The following is a 26,136-nucleotide window of genomic DNA, read 5'->3' on the forward strand; positions in this document are numbered from 1 at the left end:
AACTCCTGGATGTGCAAAGGGTGTGGAAGCGACACTTTGCTTGTAGAATCATAGAATCATAGAGTTGGAAGAGACCACAAGGGTCATCGAGTCCAACCCCCTGCCAAGCAGGAAACACCATCAGAGCACTCCTGACATATGGTTGTCAAGCCTCTGCTTAAAGACCTCCAAAGTAGGAGACTCCACCACACTCCTTGGCAGCAAATTCCACTGTTGAACAGCTCTTACTGTCAGGAAGTTCTTCCTAATGTTTAGGTGGAATCTTCTTTCTTGTAGTTTGGATCCATTGCTCCGTGTCCGCTTCTCTGGAGCAGCAGAAAACAACCTTTCTCCCTCCTCTATGTGACATCCTTTTATATATTTGAACATGGCTATCATATCACCCCTTAACCTCCTCTTCTCCAGGCTAAACATGCCCAGCTCCCTTAGCCGTTCCTCATAAGGCATTGTTTCCAGGCCTTTGACCATTTTGGTTGCCCTCCTCTGGACACGCTCCAGTTTGTCAGTGTCCTTCTTGAATTGTGGTGCCCAGAACTGGACACAGTACTCCAGGTGTGGTCTGACCAGAGCAGAATACAGTGGCACTATTACTTCCCTTGATCTAGATGCTATACTCCTATTGATGCAGCCCAGAATTGCATTGGCTTTTTTAGCTGCCGCGTCACACTGTTGGCTCATGTCAAGTTTGTGGTCAACCAAGACTCCTAGATCCTTTTCACATGTACTGCTCTCAAGCCAGGTGTCACCCATCTTGTATTTGTGCCTCTCATTTTTTTTGCCCAAGTGCAATACTTTACATTTCTCCCTGTTAAAATTCATCTTGTTTGTTTTTGCCCAGTTCTCTAATCTGTCAAGGTCGTTTTGAAGTGTGATCCTGTCCTCTGGGGTGTTAGCCACCCCTCCCAGTTTAGTGTTATCTGCAAATTTGATCAGGATGCCCTTGAGTCCATCATCCAAGTCGTTGATAAAGATGTTGAATAAGACCGGGCCCAAGACAGAACCCTGTGGCACCCCACTAGTCACTCTTCTCCAGGATGAAGAGGAACCATTGATGAGCACCCTTTGGGTTCGGTCAGTCAGCCAGTTACAAATCCACTGAGTGGTAGCATAGTCAAGACCGCATTTTACCAGCTTCTTTACAAGAATATCATGGGGCACCTTGTCAAATGCCTTGCTGAAATCAAGGTAGGCTACATCCACTGCGTTCCCTTCATCTACCAGGCTTGTAATTCTGTCAAAAAACGAGATCAGGTTAGTCTGACATGACTTATTTTTCAGAAATCCATGCTGACTATTGGTGATCACAGCATTCCTTTCTAGGTGCTCACAGACTGTTTGCTTAATGATCTGCTCCAGAATCTTCCCTGCTATTGATGTCAGACTGACTGGGCGGTAATTATTTGGGTCCTCTCTTTTCCCCTTTTTGAAAATAGGGACAACATTTGCCCTCCTCCAGTCTGCCGGGACTTCGCCTGTTCTCCAGGAATTCTCAAAGATGACTGCCAGTGGTTCTGAGATCACATCTGCCAGTTCTTTTAATACTCTTGGATGCAGTTCATCTGGCCCTGGAGACTTGAATACATCTAAACTAGCCAAATATTCTTGTACTATCTCCTTAGTTATTCTGGGCTGTGTTTCCTTTGCTGAATCATTTGCTCCAAATTCTTCAGGTCGGGCATTGTTTTCTTTATCAGAGAAGACTGAGGCAAAGAAGGCATTGAGGAGTTCAGCCCTTTCTGTGTCCCCTGTTTGCATTTCACCATCTTCTCCTCTGAGTGACCCCATTGTTTCTTTGTTCTTCCTTTTGCTACGAACATACCCATAAAAGCCTTTTTTGTTGCTTTTAACCTCTCTAGCAAGCCTGAGTTCATTCTGTGCTTTAGCTTTTCTGACTTTGTGTCTACACGTGCTGGCTATTTGTTTGAATTCCTCTTTGGTGGTTTCCCCCCTTTTCCATTTTTTGTACACATCCTTTTTTAATCTTAATTCAGTTAAAAGTTCTTTAGATAGCCACCCTGGCTTCTTTAGGCACCTTCCATGTTTCCGTCTCATTGGTATTGCCTGACGTTGTGCTTTTACTATCTCCCTCTTAACAAACTCCCAGCCATCATGAACTCCCTTTCCTTTTAGTATTGCTGTCCATGGGATCTCACCCAGCACTTCCCTAAGTTTTATGAAGTCGGCTTTCTTAAAGTCAAGAAATTGAGTCCTAGTATGCTTGGCTGCTCCTTTCCGCTGTATAGTAAACTTCAGAAGAGCATGATCACTCGCGCCTAATGATCCATCCACATCTACCCCACTAACCAGGTCATCAACATTGGTTAGGACCAGATCTAAAATGGCTGTTCCTCTTGTTGCTTCTCCTACTTTCTGGACAATGAAGTTGTCTGCAAGGCCAGTGAGGAATCTGTTTGACCTTATGCTCTTGGCTGAGTTTGACGTCCAACAAATATCCGGGTAATTGAAGTCCCCCATTACTACTATCTCCCTTCCTTTTGCATGCTTGGCCATCTGTTCCAGGAAGGCATCATCTATGTCCTCCGTTTGGCTTGGGGATCTATAGTAAACTCCCACAATGAGGTCTCTGTTATTCTTCTCTCCCTTAATTTTGACCCAAATGCTCTCACTTTGGCTTTGAGGTTCTAAATCTTGGATCTCTTCACAGGTATACACATCCCTGACATATAACGCCACTCCTCCTCCTTTCTTGTCTGGTCTGTTTGTGATGCTCTTCTGCTGCTGCTGCACACGTAGACAAACACACACCCATCAGACAAGGCAGCGCTGCTCTGATACAACTCTCTTTATACACATTTTATATAGAGATATATAAAAAAAACTTCTAAAAAATACCAAAACAGTTTTACCCAAACATACCAGCTCAGACATGGGGGGCTGAGGAGCAGAATCCTCCTCCTCCCTGTTCAGCCCAGATACTTATGGGACAGATGTGGAAATCTGCCTTAGGTAGTGTGCCAAGTCCTGGGGTGGGGACATTCGTCTTTTCCCTAAGACAGAGTCTCCTTTTGTTGCTTCTCCACCCTGTTTTCCCCCCAGGTGCATCAATGTTCTTGTTGCGTCGAGACCACATTACTTCTTACAGGCCGAAGTATGGAGGTGGTGGTCACCTCCCAGAGAGTAGTGAGGGGTATCCTTCATTCACTAAACCCACCTGTTCCCTGCCTCTTTGCTCAAGCAGCTCACGTAGGTCCCTCTATCACCCCAAAAGGAAAGGAGGTGGGGAGCGGCAGTGAGATGCAGTCATATTTTCCAAGAGCAGCCATTGTCTGCAGGCACCCAAACTGTATTCCAAGCACCTTTGGGAAACGAGTCTGGCTCTGCTTGTAAATGAATCTGGAAACAGCTGTTTCCTTTGGCACCGGTTTGCAGGCCCTGGGGGGCAGCGAGAGGGCCAGGCCCTGCAGCAACCTCCCCCAACCTCCCGCTGCCCTCCGGGTGCATTGGATTACAACTCCCAGCAGGCTCCGCATCACCTGGCCATGCTGGTGGGAACTGTAGTCCAAACCCCCAGAGTGTGTGCGCAGTAGGTTGGGTGAGAAAGCTTAGCTGCCAGCAAGGACAGGTTTTCAGGTAAGGTTGTCATGATCCAAGCTATATAGGTAGGGGCTTATTTGAGAGTTCTGCCTGCTGCCATCCAGTGCTCTTAGACAAATAGGCACTGTCTTTCCTCCCTTAAGAGTGCAGCACTGAGCAATGACAGAGGGGAATTAGAGGGGAGTGTTGGCAGCAATCATATTTTTCTTTAAAAAAAAAATCTTTTGGTACAAAATTAAAATCCCCAGGAGGGAAAAGGTGCCCCTCTTCCCCCATTGGGGGAAAAAAAGGCAGCGCACCAAAGCTGCCGGATGTGGGGTGGAAAAGCAAAGCCATCCCCACCCGTTTCCCTCAGATCATAGCGATGCTCTCAGGGTTACAGTTAAGGTGAGTTGAGGTGCTGCTGCTGCCTGGTGATTTGCACCCCCTGCTGTTCGAATGCTGCAGTGCAGCCACCATGGTGTCATTGGAGACGGCACCAAACTCGTAGGTGAAAGTGCCGTAGAAGATGAGGATGTCAATGACGAAGACCCATTCGCAGATGGCAGCCAGGTGCTGCAGGAGGAAGCTCTCGTGGATGAAGAAGATTCCACCTGTGGGAGAGTCAAGGAAAAGTAGGCATGCCTGCGGAAGGAGGCTTTGTGATGGTGGCAGAAGATGCCCTCTCTGAGCACGAGTGGGCAGAACTGGGACCTACTATTCATTTCTTTAAGCTATTGCATTTATACCCCACTTTTTCTCCAAGGAGCTCAAGGTGGCATATCCAGTTCTCCCCTCTTTTAATCCCCACAACAATCCAGTGAAGTAGGTTAAGCGGAGAGGTAACGGCTTGTCCTCAAGGTGAGCTTCATGGCCACATGGAAATTGGAACCCTGGTCTCCCAGGTCCTTGTCCAACTCTCTAATCACTACACCATGCTGGCCCTCTAGTAGACCTCTGGATGTTTTCCAATCGATTAGAATGGCTTTCCAAGTCCTATCTAGCCTCAAAGTAACGTTTGTCTCCTCAGTTATACTGCTAAAATTAAGAAAGCTACCAGCAGATTTTCTTTTGTGAGAGGAGGACAGCTACATTAAAATTCTTAAAACAAATTCTATACACAGTCTATATACAGAAGCAACCTGTTTTTAATTTGGAGTGTGAGTCTTTCACACCTGGCTCTGGCTGGTATATCCTGGATTTATAGTTTAAAACAAAAACAAATAGACCTGGCAAGCCTGAAGTCCGTCCACTCTTGAGACATGACAGAAAGAACTGACACAGCCACCTATTGGGCTCTGGTGGTGCTTTAGGACTCCATAGGCCCAGGCTGTGGAGCCCATCTTCCTAAAACTACTAAACAGGATGGGTCTGGTCAGCACCTGGATGGGAGATCACTGAGGAACCACCTGGACACCTCCTAAGGTTCCATTTATAGGAAAGGATGTAAATACAGCAAACTCGCATCTTGCCATCTGGAGCTAGTGCACCAAACAGGTATTAGCCCCTAAGCAAGGTTTGCTTTACTGGGCTCTGGGAGGCTCTCACAAGATCTTGCAGAGCCACACAAGTTCCCGCAAGATCTTGCCAGACCCTCCCAGAGTCTGATGAGCAAAACAGAGCTTAAAAGCTTTTTCCATGACAGGAAACTCCTGTGCAGAAAGAGCTTTTAAGCTCTCTGCCTTCCAGGCATTTAATTTGTGTAATTTCACCTGGCTGGCAGTCAACTGCATAAAGTTACCTGTGTAAAAAAAAGTTTTGGTTTGAGAAGTCGTGACCTCCTTAAGGATCTATACGTTTGGCCAAATGTGACAGGGAACTGAGACACCTGTGGCGAATGGGATGTGTGCAGAGGATGAGGGGCTGGCTAGCTGGCTACAACCCCTTCCCAGCGCATGAACAAACAAGATCTTGAGCCCAGTTTGAAGCAGTGGATCAGAGAACCTTCCTGAAACTACGCCCAGGCAATTAATTGTGTGTGTAAACTACAAATGCCTAAAAAGTGTGGGAAACTTTGGCTCTCCAAGTGTTAGTGAACTACATCTATTGGCACCAGTGGCATCTGTAGGGCCAAAGGTTCCCCATACCTGCCCAAAAGCTTAGATAGCAAACTTGTGGCTCTCCATATGTTGCTGGATGCAGGCTCCCCCCAGCCCTTGCAGCCAGCATGGTCAGGGGACAGGAGTTAGCTAGGAGGCTGCAGGTCCTCTTGTCCCTGGCCAGAAGAGAAGCACGGAGACAGGGCTGGGGGCACAGGTATCAAGAGGGCAAGCTGAAGAACCACAGGATAAGGCAGCCATGGTGAAGCCCTTCAAGTGATCACCTATCCCAGGAGAAAGGAAATCCTGTGTGAGAAAGGAGGGAATTCTCTAGAGGAATGGGTGTCCCCCTGTAGCGCACACTGCCACCAAGTGGCCCGGCCCCTGCCACCAGAAAAGGATACTCAGGACAAGGGAAATTAAGGCCACAGTGGTAAGGAAGACACGTAGATGTGCCATCCAGAAGTCCAGGACAGAGATGGCAACATGGTAGGAGAGGACACACTGAAGGCAGACAAAAAGCAGGCCTGCCGGGAAGGCCACACCGGCTCCGATGTAGTGAAGGGATTTGGCATAGTCCACCTAAAGCACAAGGAGAGCCCAAACACAGGCACTGGAGCAATCATGTTCCATTGTGGAAGCCTGACCTTTCCCATTATTATTTTTAAGAAGGCAGGTCTCCTCGTTCCATTTTTAGGCAGTTAAGAAAAACCTTCCATCCCGCCAAAGTGTCATGGGTTCACCAAGTCAAATTGCATCTTCCCCTACGCCTGCTGGCAAGCAGGGGCCACAATCTACAAAGGAAATTCTCCTGCACAGCCTCACTACAGTGAAAATGGCTGTGCCAAGAGAATTGCTCCCGCCCCAGTCACTTCAAGCCACCCCCTCCCTCATTCCATCCCCCAGTCAGTAGCTCTCCAAAGTGCATCTCCATGTGTGCATTAGGTTGTTCCAACGCAGAGTACAAGGGGTGGGGCTGCCTTTGCAGATGGTACACATTGCCTAGGGTGACTGGATAATTAAAATCTTCTGTCCTCTGCTTCTTGCCCTGTCCACCCCCGCTATGGGCCATAATCCATAGAGGCAAGGGGTCACTCCAGGTGAAAAGGAACTCAACTATGTCACCCCCAAATGGGAGCTACTTTGAAACCCAGTGCTGCCTCCCTAAATTTCTGCCAACCTGGAAATTGCCGACCACAACCAGGCCAGCAGCGTTGGTGCAGCCTGTGATCAGCGCCGTTGTGTTCACCCAGGAACTGTGGCTCTGTTCTATCAGCTGCCCATAGCGCAGGAAACAGATCACCAGCACTGTTGGGGGAAGCAAGAGAGATTAAGGAGAGGGCACCATGGATTCTGCTCCAAGTTGTGAGACAAACACTCCTTGGACATACCATGCAGCACAGGGGGCCCCCTCATGCCCACACAAATTAGCAGCAACACTATATGCACTGCAATTCTGTGGAAGTACAGGATATGGCCCTGGGTACAGAGCCCAACTTCTTGAAAAGGTCAACCTTTTTATTTTTATAAAATAAAGCATGCTTCTCACTCTTGCCACTGCAAAAATGTGGGCAATACCTGCTGGAATCCCAGCAGCCAGGGGCAAGAGTGAAGACAGGCTTCAGTGGGTGGAAGATTTGGTTCCCTTGTGTCTTCCGTGACTCAGAGTCACAATAAGTTAAATCAGGCATGGGCAAACTCAGCCCTCCAGATGTTTGGGGACTACAACTCCCATCATTCCTGACCACTGGTCCTGTTAGCTAGGGATGATGGGAGCAGTGGCGTAGCGTGGGTTGTCAGCACCCGGGGCAAGGCAAGTAATTTGCGCCCCCTAACCCGTGGATTTGCGCCCCCTAACCCTAACCCCCAGATGTTGCGCCCGGTGCGGCCCGCCCCCTCTGCACCCCCCACACTACGCCACTGGATGGGAGTTGTAGTCCCAAAATATCTGGAGGGCTGAGTTTGCCTATGCCTGAGTTAAATGGATTCTTTCCAATTACACAGGTCAAAGAATTCAGTTTTGCTTGGTGTAGACCACTTTTGATTGCCTGGTCACAGAAGTTTAAAATTTCTCCCTATTCCCCCACATTTTTGATAGCAGAATGCTTTGAGAAAGGAAAAGGAAAGAAAGCCCCTGGACTCAAGAGTCTATCAGCATAAAAATGTGTAGAAAGACTAAGCAGATGTGGATGTTTCCAGGAAGTTATCTGTCAACCTTCAGGATGCCCCTGGATGCGAGACAGACCCTTGAGCAGTGGGTTGGGGGTTTCCCTCAGTCCCCAGCTCTTCACAAGACAACCTTTAGCCACATTTGGCAAGCAGAAGCCATTTCCTCTACAACCAGGCCGGCTTCCTGTATGCCCCTTGAAGGTCAGGCACTTGCTCTGGAAAAGCCTCTATCTCAGGGGCTCGTATCCTGGGAAGATTATGCTTCAGGAGGGAATGGATGCTGTCTACTGATGCTGGCTGGCCAGATGTGAAGAAAGGGGAGAAGCAGCACTTACCCATGAAAGCCCCAACATTCCCAATAAGACTGAAGAGACAACTTTCAGGAGGATACGTGCCACATTTACTGCAGGGGGAAAAGAATGAGAATGTTAGCATGGCTGAGAGAAACCAGCAAAGATGCCTTTGTTCTACGCATTTGCCTGGATGTTGCCAAACTGATGGACTTCTGAAGTCATTTGTAAGATGGCACAACTGGGAAAACAGCTATTTCTGACCAAGCCAAGTACAATACGAGAAAAGGCAAGTAAGAGGTGACATGACAGAAGTTTATAAGATTATGCATGGCATAGAAAAAAGGTTTTCTCTGTCTCATAACATTAGATCTCATGGGTATCCTATGAAGCTGAATGTTGGAAGATTCAGGGCAGATAAAAAAGAAGACGTCTTTGTGCAGTGCAGAGCTGAACTATGGAACTCACAGCTACAGGAGGCAGTGATGGCCACCAATTTAAAAGAGAATTAGACAATTTAAAAGGATTAGACAGGTTCACAGAGTGGTCTTGCGCTTGAATTCTGCTTGCAGGTTTCCTCCAGGCATGTGACTGGCCACTGTGAGAACAGGGTGCTGGATTAGACCTGTTATTGGCTTGATGCAACAGGCTCTTCTTATGTTCATATAGGCAATGCCCAGTTTGAACTCCAGCCAGAACTGGTTCACCCACAAGGGATGCAGGGGTAGCCTCTGGGCCCAGAACAACAGCTCCATTGCAATCCATTACAATTCCCCCCCCCGCTCACCTGATCAAAGGGACATCCTCCAAGGTGCAGCAGCTTTTGGGGTATCCATGCTTGGCAGAATCAGCAGAGCAGGACTCGTTATATGACCTGCAACAGTTTGGACAGGTTAGCGGGCAATGTAACGTGCTCCAAGAAGAGGTACAAACAAGAAACTGGGCCAGTTTTGCAGGACAAGTAATGTTAAGAAGCTAACAAGACTAGGAACGTATGAAGTTGCCTTATATTGGGTCAGACCACTAGTCCACTTAGCTCAGTTCTGTCTACACTCTATCAGCAATTCTCTAGGATTTGTTTTCTGCAGGGGACATTCCCAACCCTACCAGGAGATTCTATGGTGCAAATCGGGGACCTTCTGCATGCAGAGCAGCTGCTCTCCCCCTGAGCTAGGACTCTGTCCTCTTGCTTTATGGAAGGACTTACCAGTTCTCAACAGGACACACATGGTGGTTCATTACTGCCATGGCATACCTGTGAGAGGCAGAACAGAAAAGTACAGTTAAGGGTGGACTGGACATGAAAGCATTCAGACCAAAATGTGTGTGAACATAGCAGCCAAATGGGGCCAGATCAACAAATAAAAATTATATTACAATTGTTCAAAGATTATATCACCTATACCACCTGAAGCTGACTTTCCAAAAGCGAAGCACATCCAATTAGCTTTGTATAACTCAAAGCAGACAAACAAATAAGCTTTAAAAGCCTACAACGGGATGCACAAGAATGGCAACAGAGTTCTGGAAGGTGTTCAAATCCTTCTTCTTATGCCAAGAACAATTCAGGTTTACAGGCAGCAAACATCTTTTAAGCTGTTCTAAGTAAAAAGAAAAACCTGCTGGGGTTGCCCCTAAGAGGAAGACAAATGTCTCTCTTTCCCCTGACCTATCAGAGGACCAGTGTAGGTCTTTAAGGCAGCCAAGGAGGATTCAAAGGACTCTGCCTCTCCCTTCCCTATATGCCAGTAAAGGCACTGGGAAGGAGCTGGTGTTGCTCCTTAAGCTGCTTAAACCTGCTGCTCTGGAATCCCTTGTATCCCAGCCGAGAGCGTTCGCCCAAAGCCCTGCTCACACACTCTCTGGGTGCATTTCAAGCTCCCATCTGTTCAGAGTCGACCAGAGGTGACACTGGAAAGCATCAACTGCCCCAGGCAAAGAATTGCAATTCCTGCTCCGCAGCTTTTCCCCAGGGTAAGCAATAAAGCAGCAGTAAAATGTGTCACCCCCAAGACTGGAAATTTCCATCACCAAGGCAAAGGACTTTGAAAAATTTCCACAATCCCATGTGCTTTGGGAACGCTCAACCTGCTCTCTGCTTTTGTGTTGTTTACCCAGGAAACTGGCCCTGCTGAGAAGAGATCCAAGCTAGGAGGGCTGTTCCAAAGAAGCATCTGGGAGACAAGATAAAAATGCAACCCTTAATCTCCAATTCGCCTGCATGTTCAGCTTCAGCAGCCACCTCCAATTTTAGGCTGACAAATTACTACTGACAAAATAAAAAAATTCCTTCCAGTAGCACCTTAAAGACCAACTAAGTTAGTTCTTGGTATGAGCTTTCGTGTGCATGCACACTTCTTCAGATACATCTTCAGATACTGTGTATCTGAAGAAGTGTGCATGCACACGAAAGCTCATACCAAGAACTAACTTAGTTGGTCTTTAAGGTGCTACTGGAAGGAATTTTTTTATTTTGACTATGGCAGACCAACACGGCTACCTATCTGCAAATTACTACTGAGTTCCAGCCAGTTGCAGTCTGTGTTCAGCGAGGCTCTCAGCAGGAGAGGATTTCTATGTTTGCACCTAAGTATGTCTGAGGAGGGAAGCTGCTTCCCTTGAGAGAGCTTCCTTGGGGACACGAAGCCATTGCAACAAGGCTAACCCAGAACAGATCCGAGGGCTGATGGGTCATAATAGCAGGAGAGACTTGTAGGCAGCCTTATCTTCTCTGCCACAGCTGCCTGTCCAAAACGCTACAAGAGAACCACGCAAAACCAGCCTTTTAGGCCTATAGGCTCCTGTGTAATGTTGTTCCACATCAATGCCAAAAACACTAACTTCTCAGCAAATACACAAATCACAGGTTGCAGTGGCCAGCTGATTTGCTGTGGCTTGAAAACCCCCCCCCCCCAGCAAATTCCTGCTCCCAGGTTGTTTATACAGGGCTGTAGTTGCCACAGAAGATGGTTTGTGTTTGGGTTAGGACTCCATATCACTGTGGGGACATTTCCACCCCATCTGTCTGCCTGTGTCTCTGTGGGATTCTATCAATATCTGTGCTTCTGTCATAGAATCAGAATTGTAAAGCTGGAAGGCACCCCAAGTTCATCTGGAACAACCCCAGGGATGAAGGAATCTCATCTAAAGCATTCATGACAGACAGCCATCCAACCTCTGCTTAAAGACCTCCAAAGAAGGAGAGTCCATAACCTCCTCTCAAGGGAGACCATTCCACTATCAAACAGCTCTTGCTTTTTTCTGCTGGACCCACATGGAACAGGTGGCTCTAGATTGGACCCTGTCTGGAGTCTTGTGTCCAGTTCTGGGCACCACAGATTAAGAAGGATATTTACAAGCTAGAAGGTGTGCAGAGGAGGGCACCCAGGATGATCAAGGGTCTGGAAATCAAGCCTTATGAGAAAAGAGAAGACTGACACAGTGTCTAATTTGGATCAAAGCCTGGATTCTGTTAGAAAAAAACCAGACATACTGGATTTAGAGAGCTTCGATAACAGATATGGGTGGCATGCCTACCTTGGTTAATGGTAAAGGTACCCCTGACCGTTAGGTCCAGTCACGGACTACTCTGCGGTTGCGGCACTCATCTCGCTCTATAGGCCAAGGGAGCTGGCATTTGTCCAGATAGCTTCCGGGTCATGCAGCCAGCATGACTAAGCCGCTTCTGGCGAACCAGAGCAGCACATGGAAACACCGTTTACCTTCGCGCCAGAGTGGTACCTATTTATCTACTTGCACTTAATGTGCTTTTGAACTGCTAGGTGGGCAGGAGCTGGGACCGAACAATGGGAGCTCACCCCGTCACGGGGATTCGAACCACCGACCTTCTGATCGGCAAGCCCTAGGCTCTGTGGTTTAGACCACAGCGCCACCCGCGTCCCACCTACCTTGTTACAATAAAGTAAAAGTCCACAAGGGTTCACCAACCATATTGTTAGAAGTGCTTTGTATAAGGTGTGGACTAGATACCAACCATTACTGGAACCATATACACCATGGTGGCTGTCCCCGCTCGAGGCGTTCATAGTTAAAAAACTAAATATGGAAAGTAACTGGGCAACTTACAGTCATTTGAGGAGATAAGGCACCATCTTACTGATTGGCTCCAATACCACCAATTAAATAATGTTTTCAATTCCGATAAAAAAAATAGGCTTTGGAAAGGAAGAATCTAAATTACAAAAAGTATTATTAAAAAACAATAAGAAACTATTATCCAAAGTGTATGATCTGATACTGGAATGGGACCTAAAAGACGAAGAAATAAAGGAAGTAATGGTCAAATGAGCCTAAGACATCGACCATGCAATTCAAATAGATCAGGGGGAAAGGCTCTTGAAGATCGATATAAGATTTACCGCCTGCTACTCCATCAAAGAGAACTTAATGAAAATGTTCTATAGGTGGTACATGACACCTTCAAAACTCGCCAAAATAAATAAGTTAAAATCCAATCTCTGTTGGAAACGTAAGGAGGTGGAGGGGACTATGATGCATGTATGGTGGGGCTGTGAAAATGTTAAAGAATTTTGGGGATGTATCCACAAGGAGTTAAAAAAGATGTTCAAATTTTCTATAGAAAAAACCCCAGAGGCGTATCTATTGGGCTTAATAGGTAAGGATATTCCACAAGGTAAGAAAAGATTATTTTTATATGCAACAGCTGCAACCAAGCTTTTACTTGCAAAGAATTGGAAAGGAAATATTATACCTACAAAAGAAGATTGGATATGCAAACTATCTGAATTTATAGAAATGGTGAATGAAGTTAACAGCAGCCATAAGATACCAGACAAATCAGAAACTAAGGTTAGAATGGCAATGTTTTGAAGATTGTATGATTAAACACTGTTCTAAGGACAACATGTCGATATGTATAGATTGCTTGTAAAGTAGAACTAGAAAAAATTACTATATTAAGAATATTAAGGATGAGATGCATAAGATGCAATGTAAACAAGAATTTAAAGATTAAGGGATGGTGAGTATTGGGGGAGGGAAGCCACATGGATGTATTTTTCTTTTCTTTTTATGGTTATTATTTTGTATTTCTGTATTTGTGAGTGATTAGTGTGTTTGTTTTTGAAAAATAAAAATAAAAGAGAGAGAGAGAAGAGAAGACTGAGAGGTGATATGACAGCCATTTTTGAATAGCTAAAGGGCTGCTATATGGAAGGCGACACAAGCTTGTTTTCTGCTGCTCCCGAGGGGGGCCCTGAATTAATGGATTCAAGTTACAAGAAAGGAGATTCTGACTAAAAATTAGGAAGAATTTTCTGACGTTAAGTGGAACAGACTCCCAAAGAAGGCGGACTCTCCTTATGAAGGCCCAAAAAACTCTAAAAGACTATTTTGAAATAAATCTGAGGGCCGATGTGGAGAAAAGAGTGATCTGGGACGCAAGTAAAGCGGTGATGCGAGGTTTCTTGATTCAACAAAACTCAATAAAGAGGAAAAAACAAAATGAGAAAAAAGAAAAGATTTTGGAAAAGATAAAGGAAGGAGAGGAAAAATTAAGAACAAAACCAAAGTCCCAGGAGATTTTAAGAGAGATTAAGTTATACCAAACACAATATATGGAATTGATGAACCAAGAGATTGAATGGAAGATAAAGCAAATGAAACAAAAGACTTTTGAATCAGCAAATAAATGTGACAAACTTCTGGCATGGCAATTGAAGAAAAGGCAGAAATTAAATACGGTTACAAGCCTAGAAGTGGATGGAAAGAATATATCTAAACCTAATGAAATTAGAAATTGCTTTCTGAGTTATCTCAAAAAACTTTATACTCAAGGCCCGCAAAATGAAGAAGATATAGACAAATTCCTTGATAAATATGGATTACAAAAAATCTCTCATCAAAGTAAGATGGATCTGAACCAGAGAATAACAGAACAAGAGATAGAGGCTGCCATTCAGAATATGCAACTGGGCAAATCTCCAGGACCAGATGGACTGACTTCTAGATACTACAAATCGCTGAAGGAATGGTTGACTCAACCACTAAAAGAAGTTTGTAACGAGATCCTTGAGGGAAAAAAGGCACCTGAATCGTGGAAAGAAGCATATATTTCACTCATACCAAAGACAGAGACTGAAAAGACTCAACTGAAGAACTACCGCCCAATATCACTACTTAATGTGGATTACAAAATTTTTGCAGACATTCTGGCAAAAAGATTTAAAAGAGTGTTGATGGAAAAGATTCATAAGAACCAAGCAGGCTTTCTCCCCAAAAGACACCTAGCAGACAATGTAAGGAATGTAATAGACATTTTGGAAAAGCTAGAGGTGAATATAAACACTAAAGCAGTACTGATTTTTGTGGACGCGGAGAAAGCCTTTGACAATATTTCTTGGAGCTTTATGATAAAGAATCTTCATGGGATGGGGGTAGGCCAAGGTTTTGAGAATGGTATGGCTGCAATATATTCTGAACAAAAAGCTAAATTGATTGTAAATAATGTAGTAACTGAGGAGCTTAAGATAGAAAAAGGAACACGACAGGGGTGCCCAATTTTCCCATTGCTTTTTATTTCTGTTCTGGAGGTGCTGCTGAATATGATTAGAAATGACCAGCAGGTTAAAGGTGTACAGGTCGGAGCTAAACATTACAAGTTAAGAGCATTTGCAGATGACCTAGTATTGACTTTGCAAGAGCCAAACACTAGTACGAAAAAGGTGCTAGAAATAATTCAACAGTTTGGCCAGGTAGCTGGATTTAAGTTGAATAAACAAAAAACCAAGGTTTTAGGAAAAAACCTAACAGATATGGAAAAGGAGAAATTCCAAGAGGAGACAGGGCTGACAGTGGTCAAGAAGGTGAAATATCTAGGGGTTTATTTGACATCTAAAAATGTGAATTTGTATAAAGACAATTATGAAAGATGTTGGTCAGAAATTAAAAAAGATCTAGAAATATGGTCAAATTTGAAATTGTCAATGTTAGGCCGAATTGCTGTGATCAAAATGAATGTATTGCCTAGAATGTTATTTTTGTTTCAGACCTTGCAGATTCTTGACAAGATGGAATGTTTCAAGAGGTGGCAGAAAGACATTTCGAAATTTGTCTGGCAGGGCAAAAAGCCCAGAATTAAATTTAAAATATTGACAGACGCTAAAGAAAGAGGGGGTTTTGCCCTGCCGGACTTAAAATTGTATTATGAGGCAGCAGCTTTTTGCTGGCTGAAAGAATGGATGCTCCTCGAGAACACAGACATTTCGGATCTGGAAGGTTTTAACAATGCTTTCGGTTGGCATGCATATCTATGGTATGACAAAGCCAATAGTGCCTTTAAAAATCACATTGTTAGAAAAGCTCTATTTAATGTTTGGATAAGATATAAAGATCTGTTGGAGAACAAAACCCCTAGATGGGTGTCGCCAGTGGAGGCTAAAGCAGTGAAGAAACTCAATATGGAGGTCGGATGGCCGAAGTATTGGGAAATTTTGGAACAGGATGGAGATAAGCTCAAATTACAAAGTCATGAGAAATTGAAACATAAAGTACAAAATTGGTTTCAATATCGTCAAATAATGGAGTTTTTCAAACAGGACAGGAAAATTGGCTTCCAGGTGGAAAAATCCAAACTAGAGACTGAACTGTTAGAACCCAATACTAAGAATTTATCTAGAATGTATAACTTGTTGCTGAAATGGAGTACACAGGACGAAACAGTCAAATCGGTTATGATTAAGTGGGCACAGGATGTTGGGCATAACATCATGTCAGCTGACTGGGAATGGTTATGGAACACTGGTATCAAATTTACGGCATGTAATGCCTTAAAGGAAAATATTATGAAAATGGTCTACAGGTGGTACATGACCCCAGTCAAGCTGGCAAAAATTTATCACTTGCCCGATAATAAATGTTGGAAATGTAGAGAGACTGAAGGTACCTTCTACCACCTTTGGTGGACGTGCCCGAAGATTAAGGCTTTCTGGGAAATGATCTATAATGAAATGAAAAAGGTACTTAAATGTACTTTTTCTAAAAAGCCAGAGGCCTTTCTCTTGGGCATTGCCGGCCAATTGGTGTTAAAGAGGGATAGAACTTTTTTCATGTATGCTACAACAGCAGCAAGAATACTTATCGCGAAGTATTGGAAGACACAAGATCTACCCACTCTGGAAGAATGGCAGATGAAAGTGATGGACTATATGACATTGGCCGAGATGACAGGCAGAATCCGCGACCAACGAAAAGAGACGGTGGAAGAAGAATGGAGAAAATTTAAAGGTTATCTTAAGGACTATTATAAACTTAATGAATGTTAAAGTGTTGTGGTTTTCAGAAACAAAGGGATACAGTGATATAAGGCCAGAATATAGAGAGGACTAAGATGACAGAGGTTGGAAAGTAACAATTGGGAGTTGCTATAAAATTATGGACATTGGGATGCAGAAAGGGGGGGTATGGGGAAGTCCAAGAAAAGAGGTTTATGAAAATATGTTATGAAACTATACGTGTATGTTTGTCTTTTTAAGTGTTTGTTTGTTCTCTAAAAATTTTGTAAAACCAATAAAAATTTTATTTAAAAAAATGAATTAATGGATTCAAGTTACAAGAAAGGAGATTCTGACTAAAAATTAGGAAGAATTTTCTGACGTTAAGTGGAACAGACTCCCAAAGAAGGCGGACTCTCCTTCATTGGAGGTTTTAAAACAGGTGATTGGATGGCCACCTATCAGGGATTCTTTAGCTGTGATTCCTACACTGCAGGGGGTTGGACTAGAATGATCCTTTGGGTTCCTTCCAGCCCTACAATTCTATGATTCTGCAATGTTTCCTCAGCTGCATGTAGTCCACATCACAAGCAATCATTAGTGGCAGCCGGTGTGTAACTGGGACCAAAAACAAGGGCACTTTCCCGAAGTGCTGTTAACTGAGCTGGCTATCCAGAGCCAGGGCCCAAAGAGTTGGGAAACATTAAAACCCTTTCCATAAAAGCAACATACAGCACCACCTTCCATTCTGTCCCCACTGGAATGGAGGCATGCTAAAGGGGTATTACAGGCTTCTCCAACCCAGCCACCCTCCAGGAGTTTGGGGCTGATGGGAGCTGGTGCCTAACACACCTGTGAGTCTCCACTTTGGGGGAGACTGGCCTGCCTGTACAACAGCACACAGCAGGGTCCCTGCCACAGTTTTCAGCAAACATGGTGTGGCGCACACACCACCTTTTATGAGGCTGGAGAGAACTTCCTCTCAGTGGCTGCAGGTGGGAACTGCAGGGTAAGCCAAGGACACAGCCTATTTCTGAGTCCTTGCAGAGCTGAAGACAAGATGTTATAGTGGAACTTATGCCTGTCCCTCCAGCACCAGGGCTGTTACCCCCACAGCTGCCGGAATTTCTCAAAGGGGAAGCTTTCCCACCTTGGTGCTGTGAGGAAGAGCAGCCAAAAGCTCTTAATAATACTACAGAAGGGAAGATTGCCCTTACAGTGATCAGTGTGCCTTTTTGTCAGGCAATCAGGCCCTATATGATAAAGACATGGTCCACCCTGGCCAGAATACCCTGATCTACTGTAAAGAATAATCAAAAGTGTCGCCCAAGTGCTGTTTAAACTGTAATGGGGCAAAACCTCGAGTCAGCAAGATCTATCACAAAAAGCTAGAACTTTTATTCAGAGCACAGCTTTGGGACAGATTTGCTGAGTTGCCTTTGGCAATCTCCTAAATAGAACAACAGTTCAGGGAGGGAAAGAACCTGCTGCTTATTTGCTGGAAGCCACAAGCCGGCCACACACACACACTTTCCAGGCTAATCATTCATGCAGAACACAGGCAGAAATCAAGACAGCTCTTACACAATCCATATTCCAGTGATCGAGAAGGCAGAGAGGCTAATGGGGAGGATGATCCACGCTGTCATTAGTGAGTGCAAGTACACAACAACATGTGTGGTGGGGAGGGGAGGGGAGATTCAGATGAGGGAGGGAGGGGAGGGGGGAAGGAAAAGAGGAAAAGGGAGGGGTGGGTGGGCACTCGCTACAACTGTAGGCCTCCAACTGGAACCATCAGAAGGCACCTGCTGCAATAAAAGAAAAAAAAGTGTGGGATTAATCTCAGCTGAACCAAAATTTAAAAGAAAAGATAGGGTCAATCTGGCAGCATACCCAAACCACTTTCTACCCCCATCTCCAATCAGCAGCATGCATGCACGAAGGCCTTCCCAGTTTCCTCATTAATTCATCCTTGACCGTAATGCCAAGGCAGAAGAAACACAGGATATTAAAATGTAAGAAAATAAGTACATCTGCATCCTTACTGGACCCTGCCTCAATCCATGCAGTTCTGAGACTCTACAGCAGAAGTAGGGAACCTTTGGCCTTGCAGATGTTGCTGAACCACATCAGCCCCAGCAAGCATGACTGGCACACCTGGAAGGCAAAGGTTCTCCACTCTTGCTCTAGAGCAGCCTTCTCCAACGTGGTGCCTTCCAGGTGTTTGGGGCTACAACTGCCATTACCCCCAGCATCATATATATGGCTGGGCTAACAGGAAGCTGCAGCGTGAAACATCTGGAGGGCAGCAGCTTGGGAAGAGGAAGTTGCTCACTGGCCAGCTGCAATTCTCAGCTAAGCATCAGTCTTCTCCCCCCCCCCCCCGCTGCATGAAGCAAGGTCTTTGCATTCAAGGGGTGCTCGTGAACTGAAAATGCCTCTTTCAGATGGCATGAAGTCCAGGCATGCTAAAGGTGACAGCAAGTCTGGATTATACAAACTCAGCCCACAGATGGACAAGCCCCTCTGTCGCTCCCACAAGCCGAGCTTGGAAGACTGTCCTTTATTGACAACTGTTTTGTCTCTCTCAGCCATTGCAAGGTGTGGTTTTTTTTTGGGGGGGGGTCCTCTTTCCATGCATGACAAAAGATTCTAAGATTGCTATCAAGCTGATCACAACACTCCTTCCATGCACACAAAGGAAGCATCATTTAAGGCTTAATGCAACAAGTTATTGTTGTGAACTAAAAAGTGGATTATCCATGCTCAAATACATAATATAAGCCTCCAGGCTCAATTTTGTCACACTCTGTCCTCATTAAGACACATCTAGTGGATTAAGCCCAAGGAGACTGGCTGAAGGTTTAGAGAAAAGTAAAACAGGTTGATGTGCATAAGAAGTCCTCAGGAACAGTATCCTTGTAGTTCCAAGAATATCACAACGCAGCCAGCCAGTTGAAATTGCACAAATTAAATGCATGGAAGGTAAAAAAATGACAAAATAACTCATCTAATTACAGAAGAATATAAAATTGTTATCACCCACCATCACTAATATAGAAAGTCTTATAAAACGTACCTGTCCCTGTGTACATTATTTCCTGTTCTTCCTGTAATTAGATAAGTTAGTTTGTCATTTTTTCCCTTCATAGATTTACCCTTGGTTCTAAGCTAATAATTGTGTATTGTCTACATCAGTGTTTCCCAACCACTGTTCCGTGGCACACTAGTGTGCCGCGAGATGTTGCCTGGTGTGCCGCGGGAAAAATTAAAAAATTTGAAAGATTTTTTTTTTAAGTCAAATTTTCGATTGGAACCCCTGGGGTTCCCTCCCTCCCTCCCGCTCTGCGCCTCCCTCCTCCTCCTCCTCCTCCGGGGAGGCCCTTCCTGGCTCTCGGCCAAAGCTTGGCGGCTGCCACTCACTCACTCGCTCGCCCACCCGTCCCTCCATCCCTGCACCCGGCCTCTCCCCCTCCGTCCCCAGCGCGGGGGCTGCCGGGATCCGTAGTCCCCTCGCCCTTGGGCTCCGCGCCCGCGCGGGGTGCGCAAACTACGTTTCCCAGCGTGGCCTGGCGGGCCGGGCGTTTTGTTTGAAGCGCTCTTCTCCCGGCCATGGAATGAGCGCAGCGGCGGCGGCCGGGCGGGCAGGGGCTCTTCCGCGCAGACCCCGCGCAGCCTGCCTGCGCCCCCGCAGAGATCGGGCGGCAGGATGGAGCCCGGGGATCCCCGCGTAGGCTGAGCGGCGGAGGCAGAGGCTGCCCCCCAGGTAGGGCTGCGTCGGGGGGGTTATTTTTGCAATGCTGCATCCGCGCCGGAGGGGATGCATCGGACCGCGGGGAGACCCCTTGGCGGGCGTGCAAGGCAATGCATGCATGCAGGCGTTGCATGGAGTGCAGTGCAATGCAATGACAACACGGCGCCCTGCATGCATGCATGCAACTTCCACCGGCGCTCCGGACTTGGCAGGTGAGGGGGGTCCCCAGTGGGCGGCAGAGAGAGCCGGGAGGGCGAAGGGGAGCCGGGGGGAGCAGCGCTGCTCCCCGAGCCGAGCCCGGGGGGAAACTTCGGCGTCGTTGCGCCGGGTGTTGGAAGCGGAGGCTGGCGGGGGGCCCTCACCTGCAAAACCTGGTCGCCTCTCATATATTTCGTGCATTGCATTCATCGCCCACTTTCTCCTCCAAGGAGCTCCCGGGGGCGCGCGTGGTTCTCCCCGTGTTATCCTCGCAACAACAGCCCTGCGAGGTGGGTCAGGCGAGTGGCCCAAGGGAGCACCCAGGGATTGTCCTGGCCAGGTGGGGTGATTTGAGCCCTGCTCTCTGCCCGGTCTTCGTCCTCATTTAGCCCCCACATGTGCATGACTGTGCATGACTGAGGTTTCCCCCCCTCGTCTTGGCTATGGTGTGAGTCTGTGCTGTTAATTAATGGGGTTCTGCCTTCCGAGAAGATGAGCCAGCCCTCAAGGAGGTGATTATGTAATTTGCTAGCAATTCATGTCCCTCCCGGCATGACGCTGCGCGCTGACGTCACGGGGCTGTAATGGTGGTGTGCCTCGAGATTTTTTTCATGAAACAAGTGTGCCTTTGCCCAAAAGAGGTTGGGAAACACTGGTCTACATTTTACTACACAGGTAATGTTGCATATTCACATTCTCTTCACATTTTTTTGAAAGATTTGCTTCCAACTATTTTCACGTATTTTGAACAGTAATCAGCCAGATTGTGACACTTCCTTTAAAAATAAAAATCCAATGAATTCATTCCCAGCATCTTTTTCACAGCAGGGATTCTTTTTGTTTTGTTTTCCATGAAATATTTCAATCTGGGATATGAGTCCACAAAGACTTCAAGGAACAGCCTCTCAAGTTTATAGCTCACTTGTAGGTGACTGATGCAGTGCTGTGGGTTTCACAGAAATATTTCCTATGCAAGTTAGGGTAATTTGCACAGAGTCTTTTACATCAGAAAATGTTGATCCTCCTAGAGACAGAACTTAATTTTGATTTATATTACTTATATTTAGTAAACAAAGCTAAGACTTTGAAACTGACAACCTTGCCTAATATTTGCAAGTGGCATCCATTCATTATTAATTATTAATGAACATTTCTGAGGAAAATAATCAAGCACTGGAAACTGTCCCCCCACACCCTTGCTTTAATATATGGTGTTCAGACGTCTTGTGGTACTACTATTCTAATGTAAGCCCATCATTTGTAGTGGCTATTAGATATTCCTTTAGCTTCAGACCTGCTTCACATGACACCCTAAGCTAACCAAGACTATATGAACAAGCTACAGTGGTACCTCGGGTTACATATGCTTCAGGTTACATACGCTTCAGGTTACACACTCCGCTAACCCAGAAATAGTGCTTCAGGTTAAGAACTTTGCTTCAGGATACGAACAGAAATCATGCTCTGGCAGCGCAGCAGCAGCAGACCCCATTAGCTAAAGTGTTGCTTCAGGTTAAGAACAGTTTCAGGTTAAGTATGGACCTCCAGAATGAATTAAGTACTTAACCTGAGATACCACTGTATTTGTTCATAGACAACTTGGCTCCTTCCAAGTCCTTTTTGTTGCTGCACCAAGGTTTGCCTTGCTGCAGGGGTCAGCAAACTTTTTCAGCAGGGGGCCAGTCCACTGTCCCTCAGACCTTGTGGGGGGCCGGACTATATTTTGAAAAAAAATGATGAACAAATTCCTACGCCTCACAAATATCCCAGAGATGCATTTTAAATAAAAGCACACATTCTACTCATGTAAAAACACCAGGCAAGCCCCACAAATATATTTTCTTTGCAAAGAATAACCTGGGTTAAAGGAGATCCTTCTTGGTCATCAAAATAATTCCATGTCCTTATACTAGGGTACAAGGTGCAGGTACTGGAAAGCCACCACAAGTGTAATCTATTGATCCATCTGGCTAACCTTTCATTCCTATTTTATGCCTAGTAACCAAGTAATCTCTGCAACTGGCTCAAAGTACCTGTCAAACATTTACTTTAAACAGAAGAGGGAAAACTGAGCTGCCCAGTGATTACTGCCACCCCTTGTTTGCTCCTGATGGAATTCCTTTTTTGTGCGATAGGAATGGTCTGGGCAGTTATATAATGGGAAGTTGCTTTTAAAAATTACAATTACTGTGCTGTATGGGTAATATAAATAAGTATTTTTTCTATAATATTAAGAGAAATATCTGAGAAACATGTGGTGTTCCCTCCAAGGCTCCATGCAGTTTTAAAACAATGTGTTTAATTAAGATTTACAGCAAGCAAATGCTTTGCAGTTTTATTTCAGCAGGATGTAAAGAAATGGACAATTCTGACTTAGAGCACTGTTTTTAAATTGATTTTTTTCCTCTGTAATTTAACTAATGATTTCCCCCCATATGATTCAATTCCATTTTATCTTTATCCTTTACAGTATAAGGCCACTGGCACCTTCCAAAGTGCATGAACTGCTGGTGGTGCTTATGTATTTTATTTTTCGTAAGCAATCTAGGCCTTTCAACATATCCTGGTAATCTGTTACTAGCATTTCATTGATCTTCTGGGACCCTTGCTATCAACTTCTTACACCAAATCTAAAGTAACTATAAATAATGTGTTCATCAAAATCTGCTACTCAGAAGTCCAGTGGCCCTGCCTTGACTATATACATACCTGCAGTTCTGATTGCATTTACCTAGAGCCTCTTTAAATTTTCCAGAAAATATGACTAATCTGGTATTGATGTGTTTCAGCTTGCAAGGCTTTGTAAGTTAAACATGCCAAACAAACACCTTCCAAAGTAGAAGAACTCAGTGCACCCATGAGTGGTTCTCTCATTTGTTTCTGTTGGTGTACTTCACCTTGGGAATCTATCTAGTTCAACCATCCCCAACCTGGTGCCCTCCCAATGTTTCCAGCTACAACTCCTATTAGCCCCAATCAGAACATTTAAGAAACTAAAAAGAATTTGCCTGTGAAATTAACTAAGAGTAGGGGAAGAATGCACACATGTTGAAAAGTTGTTGAATAATACGAAGTAAATAATAAACAAATACTGCTCCCAGACTTGACAACTTTGCAGCCACTTCTGCCTTAGATTTTATGCCACGCACAGTACAAGACCAGGAGCTCCCCAAACACAGCTTTGTGCCAACAGCTTTCAACCACATATGAATCTATGTTGTCTCCTTCACTTGGATATCTAGTAATGAATGCAGCATTTATTCTGGGAGCTTAGCATGCTTCTAATGTAGCAATCAAAACTGGTTTCTTACTTTTCCATGAGAAACAACACAGATAAGGATTAAATACTTGTTACTTCTTCACCTGCTGCATCAAGAAACAGCTGCCGCCTGAAGCCTCATCTTTTTTTATCTGCCCCATAAGACAATTCAGTTCAACTCCCCTTTCACTCCTTCTCCAGTTCCTGACTGCGCTTTCTTCAAACATTGTAGGGTGGGGATAGCTTTGCTTAGCTGCTTTTCTTTCAGATTATGGTCTGCTACAGTGCAGTTAAACTCAGTAGATTGACACCAGGAGGAGACAGAGTAAAGAAACATTTACTGATGCTGCGCAACTCTTACACCAAGTGGTCTCAGTGCACTGGGTTCAAATTTCTGCTGATAAAACCCAGAAACCATCAACTCCCCGCTCCCGCTGACCCAGTCTGGTTTCTCCTATCAACAACAGGGTTAAAAGCTACAGAAAAAGTTAGCGTAACCCAGGCATGTCTGAAGTCTGTTTCAGGAGCCTAATTTGGCCCCCGTGGAAGTATATGTCAACAAATTTGGGGTTAAATCCTTGAAAAAGCTCAACAATTCTTTAAAAAGCTCAACAACTTTGGTCGGCCCTTGCACATGTTCACTTCATCAAATCTGGCCTTCTTTGAAAAAGGTTTGGGCACCCCTGGTGTAACCCAATCCACTCTGACCTTCCACATTCCACACCAGGCTGCTGCTTACCATAGCTTGGCCTACCTGTAGCCACCCCAACCAGATGGAGTCACAGTTTGCAAGCTGAGTGCCTGTGCCATGTTTGCAAAGGCCCAGTAGGGATACACAGCGCCCTCCTCAGCCACCCACCAGCTGAGCAAAACCAAGTGGACAATTGGGTGCTTCTTCAAGTATCCGATGGGATGGGCAACCCACGATTCCACACACATACACACACAATGTGCCAGGGACCGATACCATACTTGGTGCCTGAAGCGTCCCACCAACCTGGTCCACCACATCTGTGTAGCCTTGCTCATTTATTTACTTCTTTGCTGCATTTATGTCCCACCATTTTCTCCATGGAGCGTAAGGCGGCTTACATAGCTCTCCAGCTCCCAACAACCACCTTGCAAAGCAGGCTTAGGCGGAGAGGCAGTGACTGGCCCAAGGTCACCAAGCAAGCTTCATGGGCGAGTGGGGAAAGGAGCCCTGGTCTCCCAGGTCCAGGTCTGTCGCTCTAACCACTGCACCACCAACTGATTCCCTAACAGCCCTGACCGCTGTGGGGGGCTGGGGAAAGAGGGCTCAGCCCTGTGAAGCGGTGACTGGCCCGGGGGCCCGAGGGAGCTTCGTGGCCGAGGGAGGATTTGGACCCTGGGCCCGAGTCCAGACTCCCTAGCCACTTCACGCTGGGGTGAGATAGAGGGGAAAGGAAGGCGGGCGGGGCGGACCCCGAACCTGACTGGGCCCCGGAGCCCAGCCTTACGGACGGCAGCAGCCGCCCGAGCGAGGCGCGGAGGAAGGTCGCCCGGCCCGCAAGGCGGAGGGGAGCCCACGGGCAGCTCCGCCAGCGCGGGGGAGGGAGGAGCGAGCAAAGGAGGCCTCGGCGGGACCGCCCTGAGGGCCAAGCGGCAGGCAGTCATTCAACAGGGCCAGCTCTCCTCAACGGAGGCCCCCAGGGCGCGCGAAGGAAGGGAGAGGCGGGCGGGCGGGCGGCGAGGGCAGGGCGGGGAAAGGCCCCCGCGCCCCCCGGTTACCTGGTCCCCGCCGCAGACTGACGAGGAGCACCGCCGCCCTCGCAGACCTTTAAAAGGGCCAGGCCGGCCCCGCCTCGAACCCCTCCCTCGCATAGCTAGCCCTCATATATAAGCACACCGGGCGCAAAGGGCGCTGGGAAGTGTAGTTCACCTCGCCCCCACCCACTCCCGCCTTTTTTAGCGGAAGTAACTTCCTCCTCCTTCTGCAGTCGTCACCTTCTCCCTCAGCGGCAGAGATACGAAGCATAGAGAGGCGCATCTTACTGCCTCGCCAGGGAATTTCCGAGTTCGCGGCGCCCCCCCCTTTTTCAAAACTCCCTCTCGGGGCGGAAGGGGCAGAGAGCAGCAGCAGCAGCAGCAGGGTGTTCGTCCGAGGGAAGCAGCAAGGGAGAGAGGCAGTGTGGTGCAGCGGTTCGAGTGTCGGAGCAGGAGCTGGGAGATACCGGGGTTCAAATCCCCAGTCGCTTGGTCGTGAAGCTGTCACTGAGCGGCGTTGGGCCAGTCACTCGCCCCCGGCCTTGCCTACCTCACAGGATCGTTGGGAGGTCAAAATGCAGAGGAGGAGAACGATGTATTCCACCTTCAGCTCCCTGGAGGAAGGGCGGGATATAAATGTAAAAATAAAAATAGACGTTCTGCGCTTTCCCATTCCAGTCGTATTTTGAGGGCTACGGGAATGGTTTTTCAAAAGTCCCTTCTAAACGTTTCAAAAACAACTTTGCGCCTTCAGATTCCAATGGGAAAGACAGCTCATTCCTCCTCACTCAACTGGTAGAAGCATGTGATACTCCCCCTTTTAAGAGTTTCCTAGGTCCACCGACTCCTCACTCCATGCAGAACACTTGGTAGGTTGCAGCAGACGTGGCTCACTTTAAATTGCGCTCGCCTTGAG

General features: G+C 46.3%; 2 protein-coding genes across 2 annotated transcripts in view; one reads left to right on the forward strand and one right to left on the reverse strand.

Annotated features, from left to right (window-relative positions):
* Positions 1 to 26,136, forward strand: part of MXD1 (MAX dimerization protein 1) — a 107,416-nt gene that overhangs the window by 37,508 nt on the left and 43,772 nt on the right. The gene's annotated exons all lie outside the window — the stretch shown is intronic.
* TMEM150A (transmembrane protein 150A) lies at positions 2,789 to 25,319 on the reverse strand. The gene is made up of 8 exons (XM_082230544.1): positions 25,245 to 25,319; positions 17,869 to 18,089; positions 9,240 to 9,287; positions 8,820 to 8,906; positions 8,078 to 8,145; positions 6,754 to 6,881; positions 5,978 to 6,155; positions 2,789 to 4,148 (listed from the first exon to the last, which is right to left on the reverse strand). The coding sequence occupies exons 2-8, from the start codon at positions 17,931 to 17,933 to the stop codon at positions 3,907 to 3,909; spliced, it is 816 nt and encodes a 271-aa protein (XP_082086670.1). The 5' UTR covers positions 17,934 to 18,089; positions 25,245 to 25,319; the 3' UTR covers positions 2,789 to 3,906.

Source organism: Podarcis vaucheri (assembly GCF_965113315.1).
Source record: "Podarcis vaucheri genome assembly, chromosome: 7".
In the NCBI taxonomy this organism is placed as follows: Eukaryota; Metazoa; Chordata; class Lepidosauria; order Squamata; family Lacertidae; genus Podarcis; species Podarcis vaucheri.